At 35.5% G+C, this 18962-nt stretch overlaps 1 protein-coding gene across 3 annotated transcripts in view; it reads left to right on the top strand.

Annotated features, from left to right (window-relative positions):
- SESN3 (sestrin 3) overlaps positions 1-18962 on the top strand; it is a 70018-nt gene that overhangs the window by 11337 nt on the left and 39719 nt on the right. The window contains exon 2 of one of the 3 annotated variants that reach the window (XM_072726218.1): positions 3366-3482. The exons of the other annotated variants lie outside the window; for them this stretch is intronic. Within the exon in view, the coding sequence (XP_072582319.1) occupies positions 3432-3482 (51 nt within the window). The 5' untranslated portion in view covers positions 3366-3431. The remainder of the gene's footprint in view (positions 1-3365; positions 3483-18962) is intronic. 3 annotated transcript variants of the gene reach the window in all.

Below are 18962 nucleotides of genomic sequence, written 5' to 3'. Positions count from 1 at the left end.
GTTGGTATGGGCAGTGTGTGTAAGGGGAGGGTAATTCAGTGGAAGCAAACTCCTCCTCTGGTGAGCGGAAGTGATGTCTGTCAATGATTTAAAAATGGAAAATCATTAATTATTCAGGATACTTTTTAAGATGATGAGATTTAAACATTTCACACCAAGTATTTAGTCAGTGAATGTAAAATAGCACCATTTACCATGTTAGCACATTTGTACAAGTATCAGTATATGATGTCCTCCATGGTTGAGATCTAATGATATCCAGAGCAATGACACAGCCCATACAAAGTGCAAGATTCAGACCCTATTCATTCAATCAGAGTTTACATTGAAGTGAAGACTGACAGCTATGCATTTTAATATCCTGTGCTTCATACTAGATCTGGTAGGGAGTTCTTTTGACCAACTCTTGTTATGATTGCATATTGTTATGATTATATATGGGGGAATTAAATGTACATAACACAAATAATGATATATATGGATGATTAGGCTTATCTTACTCTTATATTTATGAAGTAAATATAAAATCTGATGCTCTTGGTTTTGTTTTGTTTTTTAAGTATAATCAACATACATTATATTAGTTTCAGGTGTACAGCATAATGATTAGACAGTTATATACATTGCAAAACAATAACCACAACAAGTCTAATAACCTGTCATACAAGGTTATGACATTTTTTTCTTGTGATGAGCACTTTTAAGATTTATTTTCTTAGCAACTTTCAATTTTGCTATATTATTCACTATAGTCACCATGCTTTATATTACATCCCCACTAGTTTATTTGAAAGCTGAAAATTTGGACCTCTTGATCCACTTCACCAGTTTTGCCCACCCTTCCACCTTCTTCCCCTCAGTATCTTCCCTCTCCACCAATCTATTCCTGTATCTGTGAGTTTGATTTTGTTTTGTGTGTTTATTTTTTTAAATTTCCAGAGGTAAGTGAAACCATCCAGTATTTGTTTTTCTCTATCTGATGTATTTCACATAGCGTAATACCCTCAAGGGCTGTCCTTGTTGCAAATGACAAGTTTTCATTCTTTTTCATGGCTGAGTGGTATCCTATTGTGTATATATACCACATCTTCTTTGTACGTTCATCCATCAATGGGCATTTAGGTTGTGCCCTTCTCTTGGCTGTTGTAAATAATGCTGCAGTGAACATAGAGGTGCATATATCTTTTTATATCAGTCTTTTTGGTCTCTGATGAGAAATACCCAGAAGTGGGATTGCTGGATCATATGGTAGTTCTACTTTTAATTTTTTGAGCAGTTTCCATACTGTCCTCCATAGTAGCTGTATCAATTTACATTCCCACCAGCATATACAAGGGTTCCCTTTTCTTCATATCCTCAATGACACTTGTTATTACTTGTCCTTTTGATATAGCCATTCTGACAGGTGCAAGGTGATATCCGATTGTGGTTTTGATTTGCATTTCCCTGATGATGAGTGATGTTGAGCATCTTTTCATGTGCCATCTTTTCATGGCCATCTGGATGTCTTTGGGAAAATGTCTATTTAGATCCTCTGCTCATTCTTTTAAATTGGATTGTTTAGGGTTTTTGTTATTGTATGAGTTCTTTACATATTTCAATATTAACCCCTTCTCATATATATGGTTTGCAAATATTTTCTACCATTCAGAAGGTTGCCTTTTTATTTTGTTGATGGTTTCCTTTGCTGGGCAGAAGCTATTTAGTTTGATTTGGTCCCACTTGTTTATTTTTGTTCTTGTTGCCTTTGCTTTTGGAGTCAGATCAAAACAAAAAACAAAACCCCACTAAGAATGATGTCAAGGAGCTTACCAACCATTGTTTTCTTCTAGGAGTTTCATGGCTTCTGGTTTTACATTCAAGTCTTTAATCCCTTTTGAGTCAATTTTAGTGTATGGGTTAAGATAGTGGTACAATCTCATCCTTTTGTATATGGCTTTCCAGTTTTCCCGGCACCGATTCATGAAGGGCTTGTTCTTCCCCATTGTATGCTCCGGCCTCCTTTGTCATAAATTAGTTGACCATATATTCTTGGGTTTATTTCTGGGCTCTCTATTCTGTTCCATTGATCTATGTATCTGTTTTTATGCCAATACTATATTATTTTGATTACTATAGCTTTGTAATATATGAAATCAGGGAGTGTGATCTTTGCTCTTTTCCTCAAGATTGCTTTGGCTGTTCAGGATCTTTTGTGGTTTCACATAAATTTTAGGGTTGATGCACTTGGTTTTAAAAAACAAATCCTATTATGTAAAAGCAGCTATTAATGGAAAATACTTTTAATTGATGGTAAGCTTTCAAAGGTAAGTACATCTATGTGTTTTTCATTTGTTTCATTTACTAATGGTCTTTATTAAGCTATTGCAGAGAACATGTTTGTCAAAATGGCAAATGGAAAGAATTGATCATTAATGAGTACCTTGATGATAACTCCATTTAACTTCAGTTATTTATAGAAACAGTGGAATTTTTAAAAAACTGAGTAAGAAACTCAGAATCCTACTGTCAATGTGCTACCAGGTGTTATGTCTTTTGTTTTAGTGTCACTAAAATTTGAACCTGTCATGACTGGGCATTTAGCAATTTAGCTTTTAATAAACCACAGTGTTACCATTTATGCAAGGTACTCCGATGTCATGAGAATGAAGTAGTTTGTCCACTGGCACTTCTAACTTGCCCATCACTTTGTCGGTGACAGGTATGCATTTCATGACCATAAAATACAGGAGTATATTGTTATTTTAAAAGGCTGTTTCCTTTTATTCTATCCTTATAGTCATTTTCATGCATTTTAGTGTTTATGGATAATTAACTATTTGACAGAGCTGTAGAGCACTTGAAAACTAAAATGCAATGTGCTGTCAGCTGTAGATCAATCAATTCAAGATAAAGGATTTCTAAAATGAAAATGTAAGTCAATGGGAAGCTAGATTGGACTCAGAAACTTGATACATACCTTTTCTGGAACATAGGTAATGCATAATTGGTTTATAGTCATTTCTAAGAAAAATTTACATTCAAATACTAAGTTCATCTGCACAAGTTTGTAGTGGATAGTTGCTCTTCAAGGCCAGTTGAATCCACAGGAGACACAGCCATTTTTTCTTGGTCATGGTTTGTTTTCCTGAGTGTCAGTGTAACCCAAACAGCTCCCTAACCACTGGATAGCAAGTTTTAGGAATTAACTTGGTTATGATAGAATCAATATCCTTTTCAAATTGCTAAGATTGACTGTCCTCCCCCAGCCCCACCCCCGAGACTGAAGCTATTGTTTTATTTAAAATGGTTCCTTTGGGAAAGATTAAAATGATATATTAAAAGAATAACAATTCTATAAGTTAATAAGTTTGTTTAATGCCTAGGGCAGTGGTTCTTGAAGTGTGATCCTGGAACCAGCAACATTAGCATCGCCTGGGAGTTTGTTAAAAATGCGCTGTTTGGGGCCCCAACCCAGCACTGCTGAATCAGAAATTTTGGAGGTGAGGCCTGCTCATCTGTATTTTAACAACCCCTCCAGGTGATCCTGATGCACTCCTAAGGATCTAGTACCACAGGTCTACAGTTATTAACCAGATGTTTCTACAAATCAAAATAATGTGTGTCCATTTTATTTCCAGTATGCATTATCAATTGTTTGAGAAATATGGTAAAAAGAGGAAATTGTTTCAAATTGAATCAATACAAAATCCCTATTTTTTATAGATAATAAAGGTAGTACCAGCTCTAGAATCAGAAATATTTCTTTGCCTGTTTAAAAAGATAGAGATTTGAGACCATCTAGTACAAGATGCTCTCACCTTAAGAAATATAATGTCTTATTTTATTGCTGCTGGATTCTGAACTTCAGCTTAAGGGGGAAAAAAAAGAGTTGAGTTTTAGAAGCTATTTTATGATTGAAAATTTTCTTTTTAATTTTATTTATTTATTCATGAGAGACAGAGAGGCAGAGACATGGGCAGAGGGAGAAGCAGGCTCCATGTGGGGAGCCCTATGTGGGACTCGATCCTAGGACCCTGGGATCACGACCTGAGTCAAAAGCAGATGCTCAACTGCTGAGCCACCCAGATGCCCCCTTATGACTGAAATTAAATGAAAATATCTTTGGGAATTGCTTGTTTACATAAAAATAGTGTTTCAGCACCAACATTGATAGACTTTGGTGGGCCTCACCATCTTATATTATTTTTATTTCACAGAAGATTGATATTTTAAGGTTTCAAGGAGAAGATTACCTTGGACATTTTTTTTTTCTTAAACAGAAGGAGAAGTGGTAATATTTGTCCTAATTACAGGTTTAGGATTGAAAGATTGGGTGTTTTGTTTCCAGTTTCTTAGACAAATTTAAACATGTGTGTAAATTATGGATATTCCCTTTTACCTGTAAACTAGTAGCTTACTCTTCAGGTACAAATGGGATGTCAGAAAGCCAAATCAGGAGATCTGAAAATTAACACAAAGGAAACTTAAGGGATGTCTGTGATATGTGGGCTCTTTATAAATCCAAAGGATAAAATGGTTGCTCTTTGAAAGACAAGATTGTCTCGGCTAGTGGCAGTTCTTCTAGGATAGTAAATAGAAATAATTTTATTTTCTTATTTGGTTGCATATAATTTTGAGGAAAAGGGAATTTTTCTCTTATTGTCTCTAGGTTGGTGGTAAAATCTAATCCATGTTGATCTTTCTCAGGAAAAATAACGAACTGCATTCAATTGCCCTCACTCCCAAATTCCCATTTATGTGTTTGCTGCTCTAGAAACATATGTAAATTACTTAATTCTAACCCATGGAGAGTGATGCTTTTCTATTGACCACTTTTCTATCCTTCTGTGAGGAAAGGACTAATATAGTACCTTAAATAGAACTGTCTCCATGGCAATGGGCAGTCAGCTTTTGACTTTGAGACTCATAAAAAAGGAAATTTAGAAAGGCATTTTCATGGTCTAAAATAGCAGTGCAGCAAAAGTAAGGTATGAGAATATTTCCTGTCAGTTATTGCATGTCTGATTAAGCTAGCATAACATACTTTTTTTTTTTTTACATAGCACTTTTTCCGAACACTTCACAATGCTACTATACAACAGTTCTTTCCTTTAGTTAATGAGTGATAATTATCATCTTCACATTAATGGAAAACCTGAGCAGCTCAGATGTAAGTTTAGGATTGGGGCCTCTGCCTGAGGAAAAAAAAATGGGTTGCCTGGCTCTAGTTGTAATTTTATTCTCATAAAGAATAAAAATACTAAATTATGGGTCATTCTTGATTATATTTAAATAGAATTCTCTGGGGGAACACTGGAAGCAATGACAAGATTAAAAATAAAAGCAACACTTCATGCCTATTTTTTCCCCCAACTGCTTCCTATAATTTTGAGTCTACAGATAATTTCTTTTAAAAAGACTCTACTGGCAACCTGCCTGCCTGCCTTGTTTCTCCTTGTATCCACACCCACTGAAGAGGTTCTCAGTGTTGGGCCACCAAGCTATCAGTAAAGGTCAGCGAGAGTGCTGTTGAGCCAGGGCTAAAGAACAAGACCACATTATCATTTGTAATCTTTTGTCTTTTCTATATTTATTTCCTTCTCGACTAAGCCTTATCTCAGTATAGGGTTTATTTCCAGTTGAATCATCTCTTACCTTAATGTATCATCAGCAAATGGGTAATAGTCTGAGGTTACTCTTAATGAGGGAATTGATTAAACAAGTATGTGGCATAAATGCAGTGGAATATTGGACAGCTCTTGGGATTAGATCTATGTAGTGAAGTAAACTCATGTCTATAATAGGTTATTGAGTGGAAAGCCTAGGTTTGTTTGTTTTTTTCCCCCAGAGGATATGAAGTTTTCATTTTCATTTTTAAAAAGGTAAAGAGATATAGAAGGGTGGACTTCAGGGGCACTTGGGTGGCTCAGTTGGTTGGGTGTCTGACTCTTGATTTCAATTCAGGGCATGATCTCAGGGTCCTAGGTTTGAGCCCCAGGTTGGGCTCTGAACTGAGTGGGGAGTCTTCTTCAGATTCTCTCCCTCTCTCTCTGTCCCTCTTCTCCCCCTATACCTGCATGCTCTCTCTCTCTCTCTCAAATAAATTAATTCATTAAAAAGAAGAAGAAGAAGCATGGACTCCAAAATTAGTAATATCAGTTCCGGGGTGATGGGATTACTGGAAATTATTTTTATTATTTACTTTCCTTCATTGTCTGTTGTTTATTTTCACAATAAATGTGTGTTTCATAAAAATTTGAAGAGCTAGTACTGTTTTGAAATAATAAGTAGAACAAATAATTTAAGTGTAGAGAGCAAATCCAAAATGAGATGGTAAATTAAAGGCCCAATTGAGACAAAAACAAAAGGTCATAGATTTAATAGATATCCATAGTAGCTGTGGGTAAATTGCCAAGGGAATAATAATGGGTGTGTAGGTGGTTAATAAGGATTCAAATGTGTAGACATCGATGAATGCAATCTGGAAATGAATGGAGGTATTGTAGCTGTTTGGATAGCAATTTCCTCTCTGTTATCATATCCATCATGCCAGGATTTCTCTTTAGGAACCTGATATACTTGCTAATATTTAAACAGAAAATTGGTTTTTTTCTCTTTGATTTTGAATTCAAAAGATAGCTGCCATTGTATTCTATCTTAATACCACATGGTAGATAGACTTGTATAAATTCCAAGAATTTATCAAATATTTAATTTGAACACTATATATTAATCTAGAATTGTTACTTATTAGGATCTGAAGATAGGGAAAGATGGTTATTTTATGAAATAATTTATTTTTTAAAGATTTATGTATTTATTTGAGAGAGAAAATGTGTGCATGCGTGCCAGCAGGGGCAAGGGCAGAGGGAGAGAGAGAGACTCTCAAGCACACTCCCTGCTGAGCAGGAGCCTGACTCAGGGCTCCCTCTCAGGACCATGAGATCCTGACCCGAGCTGAAGTCAAGAGCCAGACACTTAACCAACTGAGCCACTCAGGCACCTCTGAAATAATTTAATTTGCAAGTACTTAATATTTACATTCCAGCATTTTTGTAAGAATGAATACACACACACACACACACACACACACACACACACACATATAATACGCCCTAGGTTTTAAAGAGCTTACTGTGTGGTTGGAGAGAAATGTATTTTTAAAATAAATGTGAAAGGAGATAAAAATGAAAAACATATTATTTTGGCTTTTTATAGATACTTATCAATTGTTACTTTAACAGTTGTGAAGGCATGAATACAGTGTTGATCATCTAAATACAGTGTGTGGAAAAGACTAAGTATTAAATGGCTTTGTTATTTTCAAGGCAGAATGATGTGGTCTTGGTGACTATTTTAAATAATTTTTTCAATCTAAATTTTAATTCTTAAAAATGATCTACTCATTAAAGAGTATCTATAACCAATTACTGTGATGATGAGTGTTTCTCAGTTAAGTGGCTATATTTTCCAATTCTGTTTTCCATTTTTAATTGTCTGGGTCATTTGTTGAGCAAGATATTTAATTAAGGGACCACTGTGAGCCAATTAGTAGCTTTGTAAATCCAGTCTACTGTATAAATCTTTCCTTTAACTTGTTAGATAACATTTAAACATTTTGACTTGTTACATTGTGATCGGTGAACTCACTATTAGCTAATTCTAATAATAGCAAATATGTAGTCGATAATATGGCACTGTTTTATGAAGTTTACAGGTATTTACTCATATAATTATTCTCACTACCTGTTTTAATAGCTTCTTATTTACCCCATGGTGAGGAACTGATCCTCAACTCTGGGTCATGGGGATGGCCAGACACACAACACCCAGCATTGGACAGATGAGATCAGCAACTTGTTATATATACTCACAGCCCAGGGCAAGAAAACACTGCACACCACTCAGGGCCACATGGAGGTTGCATTCATGAGTGAGCAACAATGGCTGTGGGAGGGAGGCTTTGTCACATGAAGAGGTTGAGATGCCCCGGGGTGCCTGTGGGAATCTATGATTGGCTTGTTTGAATAATTCCAAGGAATCACTCAGTGAGAAACTGAAACCACCTTCTCAGGGACAAGCAGGAATGTACCTGATACATATGGTAAGGAGGGTTGTTTGGCCTGGGGACCTTATCTACATGAACAATAGGAGGATGGGAATTTGTAGTTAGGCTAATTGAAATCCTCCTTATTTTATCAAATGTCAAGGCAGCCTATAATATGGAGCCTCAGTTTTAGGCTTTGCACCATACAACCTTTGATGTAGGTGTTATCCGCATTTCATGGATGAGGTTATCAGATACCCCAGGTAGCATGCTTAAAACTGTATCAACCATACCCTCAACGATCTTCCTATATTTACTTTCCCTCATCCTAGATAGAGATTCTCGGTATTCAAAGATAACAGAAAAGCATATAGAAATGAACCAACTCAGTGTTTTTGTTACTAATTGCCAAGTTTTCATCTAAGTGCCCTGATGGCTTTGTTTCATTTCCTTTCTAAGTCTGTAAATTCCAGTGTAGTTAAATACGTTTGCATTTCTTGACTGAGGTTTGCTAGACATAGTTCCTACCAAGAAAAGCGATAGTTTTGGTTTTCCTCTTTTAAGAGTCTTTGAAACAGAATATGGATACCCTGGATTTTATTCCACCTAGACTAGAGGGAACGGTCCACTGGTCTTCATTTCTAAAGACTAGTGTTTCTGTGAATAAGTTATATATATTTTTAAAATATTTTATTTATCCATTCACAAGAGACACAGAAAGAGAGGTAGAGACGCAGGTAGAGGGAGAAGCAGGCTCCATGCAGGGAGCCCGAAGTGGGACTCGATCCCAGGACTCCGGGATCATGCCCTGGGCTGAAGGCAGTTGTTCAACCGCTGAGCCACCCAGGCGGTCCAAGTAAGTTAATATAGGATGTCTTTTGGCTGACAGAAATTTTGCTGCTTTACTTGATTACAACTTTAGAATTTGCAGGCTTAATTTGTCACTACTGTTTCACAAACATACTTTAGAAGTATTACTCAAGAAGTTATTATTATCTGAGATACAGATCCTATGTTTTTACACTAATGATAATCAAGGCATCTCAATTTTCTTGATAAAATTATCTTTTTCTATGAATCTGGTTTACAAATAATGCAAATCTAATTACAAATTGCCTAAACTCTGTTTTTGTTCTTTTCTTTTTTAAATAGGGCCAAATCTTTGATATGAGAAGACAAGTATTTATGTATAGAGTATTATTTGTAGTAAACTATATGACATAATTAAAAGCAGATTATCCATGTTTAAATTTCTCTCCACCTTGCCTGTGAACTTTGTCAAATTAAAATTTTTTACATAAAACAATTTAACTTGTATGGATTAAAGAATCTTGAGTCTGATATAATAGGATAATGGTAAATATTTAGTCTTACTTTCTGTCTTAATAAGAGCTGTGAAGTGATGTAGTATTAGAATGCAACATGCTGTCGGTTCTGCTATAGCACTTAGGCAAATTTGTTCCAATTGTTGTGTAAGGGAATGACTTGAGCATAATGGTGGATTTTGCATTTACTTTGTGCAATTTCATCTGAGGTAAATTCAGAAAGTGCACCTGTCTGAGCTAAGCTACCTAGGTCATGGGTATGACCTAACATACCCATGTACCTCCAACAGCTGCTGTGTACCTCAGTGTGCCAGTGTTCTAGTTCCATCTCTCCTCACTTGGTGTGAAGCTTTCCATCCAGTTTCACATCATATTTCCACTGCTTTGTAACTCAAAAAGTGGGTGTGGGGGGATATACTAACAATAAATTAATTCATTTCTTCATGAAGGTCTCAGGGAAACATAATCCAGACAGAAGGGAAATTAATAAATCTTGTCAGAATTTTTTTTAAAGATTTTATTTATTTATTCATGAAGAGACACAGAGAAAGAGTCAGAGACATAGGCAGAGGGAGAAGCAGGCTCCCTCCCAGGACCCTGGGATCACAACCTGAGCCGAAGGCAGATGTTCCACCACTGAGCCACCCAGGTGTCCCCTTGTCAGAAATTCTGTCTAAAATTTTAATATAGGACTGCTTTTCATTCTGTGCCCACTATATTCCTGACCCAGTAGTAGGCTTTTTCTTTGTACCTTATCTCATTCGATTCTCCTAATAATCTTACAAAGTAGAGATACCATCTCCACTCTATGAAAGAATAAATTGAGGCTTGTAGAGATTAAATTATACCTGCTGCTTGGATGGCTACAGTATTACTGTTATAATGTATTATTTTCTTTTTCTCTGGGGAAATGTGTATTTTTGAAACACTTGTTTATCTTTTCGTAATAAGAAAAACACAATCATCTTGTTCTCTAAATTAGAAAAAACACTTTCTGAGGAAAAATTTTTGTTAGCTTTTGTGGAGAAGGATACCATAGCCTTATAACATTGTAGAATATTGCCATTCAAGGCTTACGAATCTGTATTCTGTGTTTTGCCACTATAGAAATACGCATTATTTTAGTGCTTATCAGTGAAATTAAACTATAGCCTCTGTTCCATATAGCATCCTTATTTGAAACTTTGGTTTATTTCTCTAAGAAGTCAAATAATAGCATTAAAAAATACAAAAAAAATTATTGACGTCTGAAATGCAGAAGTCTGCTTGGTATGTTAAAAGTATTTACAAATATCTGCCAACCAAATTCTGCTGCTTAAATAATCACACATCTAGTCAAACTGATTAAAAATAATAGCTTTATTTACATGATGGGTAAGAATGACTTAACTTTGCCAAGTTCATTTCTGCTCTTGATCATAATATAAAATCACCATTTGATTAGTCTTTAAATCCTCTAAAACCTGTGACTGGACAAGTTCTGTTGGTTTGGAAATGTGCTTTGTCTGTGTGAACTTAGTCTTTAGGTGTTGGTACCACTGCTCATTGTGCCAGAAGAATGGGATTGTTCCCACTCCAATACACTCATCTTGGAGCAAAGATGGTCTGGGGTGCAACTAAGAAAACTACAAATCTTTGCTTTCAGAAGTAAAATTAGGCTTTGAAGAGCTATCAGTAAAAACTCATGGGGAGTATCTGTGGCTTCAACCTTTCCCAGTTGGTTGTGGGTTTTTTAAGAACCTGGTTGCCATAGTTGGAGGAAGCAAAAGCAGCCCATGTGGGTGAGAGGCATGGCACCCCTGCCACTAGCCAGCGCCAACCAGCCATTTGAGTGAAGCATCCTGACCTAGTAGTCAACCCATAAACTCGGATAGTTGTACATATGTTTGGCATAGTGGTGATCTATGACTTTTCTTTTAGAAGAGAAAAATGTATTTTTGGGGAGAGCATTCTAGTGAAGAAATAGCTGTATTTGAAGACCTGTTAAGATTGTATGAACTCCCTAAAAAAATAAATTATGGAAAATGAAGTCTCACAAATATATATAGGCCTAGTAATCCTTAATGGTGAAGCTAAAACTCTACAATACTTTTCTTATAGAAATATCTGAGAACAACAAGTCCATACATCATTTTGGGAGGACTTTGAAAAATCATTTACAATAATAGATTATAAAAGTTTTTAATCTTATAAAGTGATATAGATCCTTATAAAAATTGATTTTTTAATTTAAAAAAGTTTTTAGAATATAGTATGTCTTCTCAACTGGATCATTGATACAAAATATAAAATGTAGAACATTGAAAAAGTTTTCAGATCAATTTAAGATGAATACCATTCTGTTATAAAAATATTATAAATTACATAATACATCTGTAATATGACTTATTTTCTAATGTTGTTTTCATAACATTTTTCCAAAAGTTGAAATGTAATTGTACATCTATATTTATTTACCTGATGTGTCCTTGAGGTCAGCACTTCTGCTTTGTCTTTGTACTCCCAGTATGAGGCCCAAGACCTTCCAAATAACCTTTTATTTTATTTTATTTTTGAAAGATTTTTGTTTATTTATTTGATACAGAGAGAAAAAGTGCACAAGCAGGGGGAGAGGCAGAGGGAGAGGGAGAAGCAGACTCCCCAACACAGGGCATGACTTCTGGGCCCTGGGATCATGACCTGAGCTGAAGGCAGACGCTGAACTGACTGTACCACCCAGGTGCCCCAATAACAACCTTTTAAAAAGATAATATCTCTTGAAAGAATTAATAGTTCTTTATAAAAATCAGTGTTTAATTTGAATCTTAGTAAGGTTTAAATATACATGACATGTTTTTCTTCTTTAAATTGTATTAGAAGTTATCAAAACTTTATTTTAATAATTGCCATTTACTAAATGTCTGTTACACATCAGGTGCATTGCTAGGCACCATTAAGAAAATTTTCATAAAAAATACATCAAGCTATATAACAAAAGTGGAAAAAGTAGTACATCAAATCTCTGAAAGCCATCACCAAATTCAATATCGGCAAGATTTTGCCACTTTACTTCATCAATCTGATGTTATTGTTGCTGAGGTAACTTCAGTTAAATCTCAAAGCCATTTTCTCTTACCCCTGCTACATTGGCATGCATTTCTAAAATATATGAATGCATTCTTGTAAAGCTACGATGGGACTATCACACCTAACAAAAGTGGCAATAATTGCCTGATACCACGTAACATTTCATCTTTTTAGACTTGACTATTTCTGACTTCGGTCCACTAAAGCTGTTTTTGAAGTCTCTCTTCAGATTAGTCTCTCTTCTTTTGTTGTTCATGATGTTTTTTCATGCCTTAAGCCAGTTGGGTCAGTTGTCTATAGAATATTTCATCATCTGGATAGTTTTCTATGTTTTCTCATGTTGTCTTTTAATTTGTGCGTCTAACCCTCTGTTTCCTGTTAATTTGAAGTGTGGACTAAAAGCTTGATTAGATTCGGGTTCAAGTTATTTTTGACACATTGATATTTTTCTCATCCTTTTCTATGACTCGATCGATGGTTAGATTATTAGAATTGAGATTGCTGGGTCAAAGGATAAGTGCAAATGTAATTTTTCTAGACATTGTCAAATTCCTGTCCCTGAGAGTTGTTGGATTTTTGCATTCCCACAATTTTGGGAAGTGTCTGTTCCCTTATCGTCTTGTCAGTAAATAATATGTTGCCTAACTTGGCTTTTTGCCAGTCTGATATATGAAATAAAATGTTTGCTTTTCTCTTTTTATGAGTAATTTCTTCTTTTAATGCCTGTTCTTTGTCCTTTTTAAAATTCGGCTTTGTTTTTTTCCTCTTGATTTTTGGGAGCTCCTTAAACAATTAGAGAATTAACTGTTGTTGGTGTTAAATTTCAAGTATTTGTCATCTGATTTTGCTTATGTTTTTGTAACATGTAAAAGGGGTGTGTGTGTGTGTGGTTTAATTACCAGTTTTGTTTTTTTTTTGCTTCTGGATATTGAGTCATAATTATGAATGTCCCATTGGTTTGTGAATCTGTTCATGTGTCAACACAACTCTTACTTATAGAAATGTATTTTACTATATGGTAGGGGTAGCACCCCTCCTAAATTATGCTTCTCCTACAGGATTTTCTTGGTAATTTTTATGTACTTTATTGACTGAAGATTTATTTATTTTACAAATAAGAAAATGAACACTTCCATGAAAGTTCTGTGACCATGTAGTAATGAGAAAAACAAAACATCATAATTGTTCTTAAGAGCTTCTTAATACTTGTCTTAATATGTAGGTAAAATGTGGCAATCTTTTTGCAAATGACTGAAACCATTTATAAGGATACACAATTAAAAGAGAGACCAGAGTGTATTGGAAACATTTATGTCAATCAGTGGTTCCCAAAGCGTGGTCTGTGGACCTTTAGGCCTTAGCACAAATCAGAGCAGTGGCATCACACTATAATGGTAACCACTGCTTTCCTCATCACGCTGTATTCACAGTAAAAAAGTCAGTTTCACTCAAGAATATTCTTGATGGGACACTAGAGATTATATATTTTATTACATCTCAACCATTGAATACTTAATTATCTTTTAAGTCTCTCTTTCAAAATAGAGAATATGCACAAAGCTCTTCTGCATGTCAAGGTATATGGTGGTTATATCCAGGCAAAGCAGACATGTCACTGAGTTGTGAGCCAAACTCATCATTTTTTTGCACACATTTTTACATGAGAGAATGACTGGTGGTTATTCAGACTTGGGCATCTGGCAGACATTTTCACAGAAATTAACCAAATGAGCCTGCCACTTTAAGGAAAACAACTGACAGAACTTATTGCCAATGATAAAATTCGAGCTTTCCTGAGAAAAGAATTTTGGAAAACTGGTATCCTTTATCATGAGCTTGACCACTTCTCAGTACTTACAGATGTCTCTAATGGGATCCGTGGTGGTATTAAATTTTATTTTCAATATTATATTAAATGTGTCAGTATTTTAAAACCCTGCAAAGCTCAGGAAGCCAATACTTTCTTTTTTTTTTTTTTTTAAGATTTTATTTATTTATTCATGAGAGACACACACACAGAGAGGGAGAGGCAGAGGGCGAAGCAGGCTCCATGCAGGGAGCCTGACATGGGACTCAATCCCGGGTCTCCAGGATCAGACCCCGGGCGGAAGGCAGTGCTAAACCGCTGGGCCACTGGGGCTGCCCGGAAGCCAATATTTTCTTTCTTTTCTTTCTTTTCTTTTCTTTTCTTTTCTTTTCTTTTCTTTTCTTTTCTTTTCTTTTCTTTTCTTTTCTTTTCTTTCTTTTCTTTTCTTTTTTTCTTTCTTTCTTTCTTTCTTTCTTTCTTTCTTTCTTTCTTTCTTTCTTTCTTCTTTCTTTCTTTCTTAGATTTTATTTATTTATTCATGAGAGACACGCACAGAGAGAGAAAGGGGCAAAGACACAGGCAGAGGGAAAAGCAGGCCCCATGCAGTGACCCCAACATGGGACTTGATCCTGGGATTCCAGGATCATGCCCTGAGCCAAAGGCAGACACTCAACCACTGAGCCACCCAGGCGCCCCTAAGCCAGTGATTAACTTTATAAAATCATATGTGGGTAGATGATCAATTCAAAGTAAAAGCTAATCCAATGGGTTTTAATGTAGCAGAGAAAGAAGTTTATTGATAAGGTTTCAGATTCCACATTGCAACAAACTTTTAAAAGCTACCATCCGCCCAGTTGTAGTACCAAAGAATGTGCAAAATTATGTGAAAAGGCTATTAAAATACACCTTCCTTTTCAATTTTTGAGGCCAGATTTTGTTCATTTGTACAATCACCACAACAGCAATAGTTTGAATGCAGAAGCAAATATAAGACTCCAGTTCCTTTTAATTAAGCCAGATATTGTACCAATGTAAAATAACGCTCCCCTTCTCAGTGATTTTTTTGCTGCTGTATATAGTCTCAAAAAATTCATTTGTGTTAACATGTAATGGGTTATTACTTCTGCTTTTACTTAAAAAAAATACTTATTTATTAGTGAGAAAGGACAAGCATGGGAGAGAGGGAGAAGCAGGCTCCCTGCTGAGCAGGAAGCAGGACCTAGGGCTTGATCCCAGGACCCTGAAATCATGATCTGAGCTGAAGGCAGATGTTTAACCGACTGAGCCACTCAGGTGCCCCTGTTTTTACTTTTAAATGAATAATACTTCAAAATGTTCTTTGGTTTAATTTCTTAAACGATAATTATTGATATTATTTACATAAAAGCTTTTGGGGTCAATAATTTTTAATATAGAGGTCCTGATACCAAAAAGTTTGTAAACCATCCATTTAAATGAGCATAACAGGGGCACCTGGGTGGCTCAGTCAGCTGAGCATCCGACTCTTGGTTTCAGCTCAGGTCCTGATCTCTCAGGGTTAGGGAGTCTGCTTGAGGTTCTCCCCTGCCTCTGCCTCCCCCTGCCACCCCGCCCAACTCGTGCATGCTCTCTCTCTTTCAAATAAATAAATCTTTAATAAAAAAAAATGAACATCATAACTCATGATTTTAATTCTGATTACAATAGATTTTAAATTTACCTGTGTACATTAAAGCCAATTTGGTAGTTCTTCTTTATAGATTTAGAGGTTGATACCATCTAACTTCATAGAAATGAAGTTAATGAGAATTCATTATCATTTTATTATTCAGATCAGATTTTCTATTCCAGGCAAAAATTAAAACATACCAGTCCTTTTCAAAACTAAACAAAAACTTGTTTTTCTTTTAAATTTCATTACAACTGAAGTTAAATATAATTCAATGTAAAATCAAACACACTTTAATTTGCTCAGCTGTTGTGTTCCTGCAAGACTGTGTGAAAGGCACTTTCTCAACGTAAATTAGCATGAGTTTCTTGTTATTTTTACTACTCAGTGTGTAAAGTGGTTAAAATGCTTACATTTTGTCAATCTCCAGAAATCAATTGTATTTAATGTTTTTTTCCTGATTCCTCTAAGCTAAGCAAGTGATCTGCATTTTGTTAATCATTGTGTTTTGAAAGATCTGGAAACTGTCCTGGCAATCTGTGTTCCATTAGAGTAACCTAAAGGCCTTTTGATTTTGTTACAACCTAGGTGGTAGATGCTGAGTATAGAAATTTGAGTTAAAAGTATGTTTCCCTGGGGTGCCTAGTGGCACAGTTGGTTAAGTGTCTGGTTCTTGGTTTTTTTGCTAGAATCGTGAACTCAGGGTCTTGAGATCAAGCCTCCCAACAGGCTCAATGTACAGACTCTTTCCCTCTCCCGCTCTCAGAATTCACTCTCTCCCTCCCTCTCCCTCTTCCTCTTCCCCTTCCCCTTATACTCTTTCTCTAAAATAAGTACAGCCTTAAAAAACAAAACCGTGTTTCCCTCATATACAAGGGAACTACATTTATAGCATTTTTTTTGTTTCTCCAAAAGACTAGTAGTATCGACCATGTACTATTATGAGAATATTATGTAACTGTAATTGTCTCTAATGGAAGTCTTACTTTCTAAAACTCCCGATTTTAATTTCTTATAATCTAATTAAGACCTAACTTTAATAATAAAACTTTCAAAATCAAGGAGAGTTTTTATTATTACATAATACAAAACTTTAAACACTGTAGAGAAGTAAAGCCCTTCTTAATACTTTTTTGGGGCTTGGGGAGAGATCCTATAATTGGTGGTAGAAGTATATTGTCTATATGTTAATAGAGACGTATTGAGTTTAGGTAGTTATTATAGACTTGCATTATCTCAGATACAAAGAGTAATAGTTCTCTCCTCATCGTCTTGGGCTTGAGCCCAAAATTTTAATAGCATTTTCAGCAAGTGTATTTCTTAGTTCTGCATCTCTAAAAAAGAAGTGCTCAACACTGAAAAGCTTATATAGGAGCCTTTGTTGTTCAGGATTAGTGTCACAGCATGTAATAGCATTATTACTAATTTCTAGAAAATATTACAAATTATAGGAATTTGCAGATATTACTTGTTTTATAAATATAAGAAAATAAATAGGAAAAGGTGTCCCATAGGGAACCAGGGGGTACAAGGAAGGAATGGATTGATATCCAGCACTGTGTTTGTTAGTTTAACTTACTGTTGTTTCTCAATAAGAATACAGAGAATGGCCTCAAGTCAACAGGATGCTTTTGCCCTGTTGAAGGAAGGGAAAAAGGATAGAAGAGCCTGTACCAGACTCTTGTCTCCTTAGTTCAGTTCAACAAGTATATATGAGTACCCTATTATTTTCATGTTGCTGTGCTGTAATACTACAGATATTGTATCAGAAATTGATCCTTCTCTTTAAGGAGCTTCTTATTTGTAAGGAGTGATAAGATAATACCCTATGTTAATAGTTACAAGAAAGAGAAACACAATTGTGAACCTTAAGAACAGGTTTTGGGTTTTTTTGTTTTGTTTTGTTTTGTTTTGTTTTTTAAAAGATTTTATTCATTTGAGATAGAGTGAGAGAAAGGATGATCAGGGAGCAGAGGGAGAGGGAAAAGCAGATTTCCCTCTGAGCAGGGAGCCTGACTTGGAGCTCAGTCCAGAACCCTGAGACCGTGACCTGAGCTGAAGGTGGATGCTTAACCGACTGAGCTACCTGGGCACCCCTAGAAGAATAGGTTTACATTCATAGCAGAACTTGGGAATTGGTAGGAGTGGAGGAAAGACCAAAGGAGATGGTATTTGAGCTGGGTCTTAGAGGAGGAATGGGTAGAATTTCAATAGACACAAAAAAGGGAAGGCAGAGAGTCAGGAAGTGCTGGTTCAAACATATCTAAATTCCACAGAATATGGAAAAGACCTGTCAAATTAGAACCACTGATTTTTAATATATAGGTGAATCTAACTTGATAGATTTATACTACTCTGTGGCATTAGGAAGAAAGTGAAAAAGAGGGTTGTGTTCTTTGCTGCTTGCCTCTGGATGGCCTTGGACATGAACAGGATTTTAGATTTATTTCCAGTTTAAAGGATTAGCTAGTAGTATGATGCTACTCATGTAGTTTAAAGACTAGCCTAGCCCCATCTTTCATTTCATTTCATTTCATTTCATTTCATTTCATTTCATTTCATTTCATTTCATTTCATTTCATTTTGAGAGAGAGAGAGATCATGAGCAGAGAAGAGGGGCAGAGGGAAAGAGAATCCTAACCAGGCTCCATACCCAGTGTGGGGCCCAACATGGGGCTCTATCTCAGGATTCTGAGATCATGACCTGATTTGAAATCAAGAGTTGGATTCTTACTGACCAAGACATTCAGGCATTCCTCCCATATTTGTTTTTAATACTTCTACTTATATAAGTTTGTGTCACTCTGTGATTGTACAGAGTGCTAGTGGTCCTTTTGTTTTTACAAGTTTGCTATTCATGGTCAGTATGTAAATAGAAAAACTTGCCTGCATTTTGCACAGAATTCATCATGTGTTCTAGTGAATACATTTAAGAGATTTTTGTTACTAATCATGGGAAAGCTCATTTAGAAATTCAGCTATACTATGGTGCAAATTTAATTCATTAGCTACCCTTTATTATATAGATATACCTATTTAATTATTTTATTGATGGGATGAGGCTCATTCATATTCACATACTTAAGT

This window comes from Vulpes vulpes, chromosome 11 (assembly GCF_048418805.1).
Source record: "Vulpes vulpes isolate BD-2025 chromosome 11, VulVul3, whole genome shotgun sequence".
NCBI classification, from domain to species: domain Eukaryota; kingdom Metazoa; phylum Chordata; class Mammalia; order Carnivora; family Canidae; genus Vulpes; species Vulpes vulpes.
Note: the sequence above shows the minus strand (reverse complement) of the source record. Positions and strands in the feature narration are given on the sequence as shown.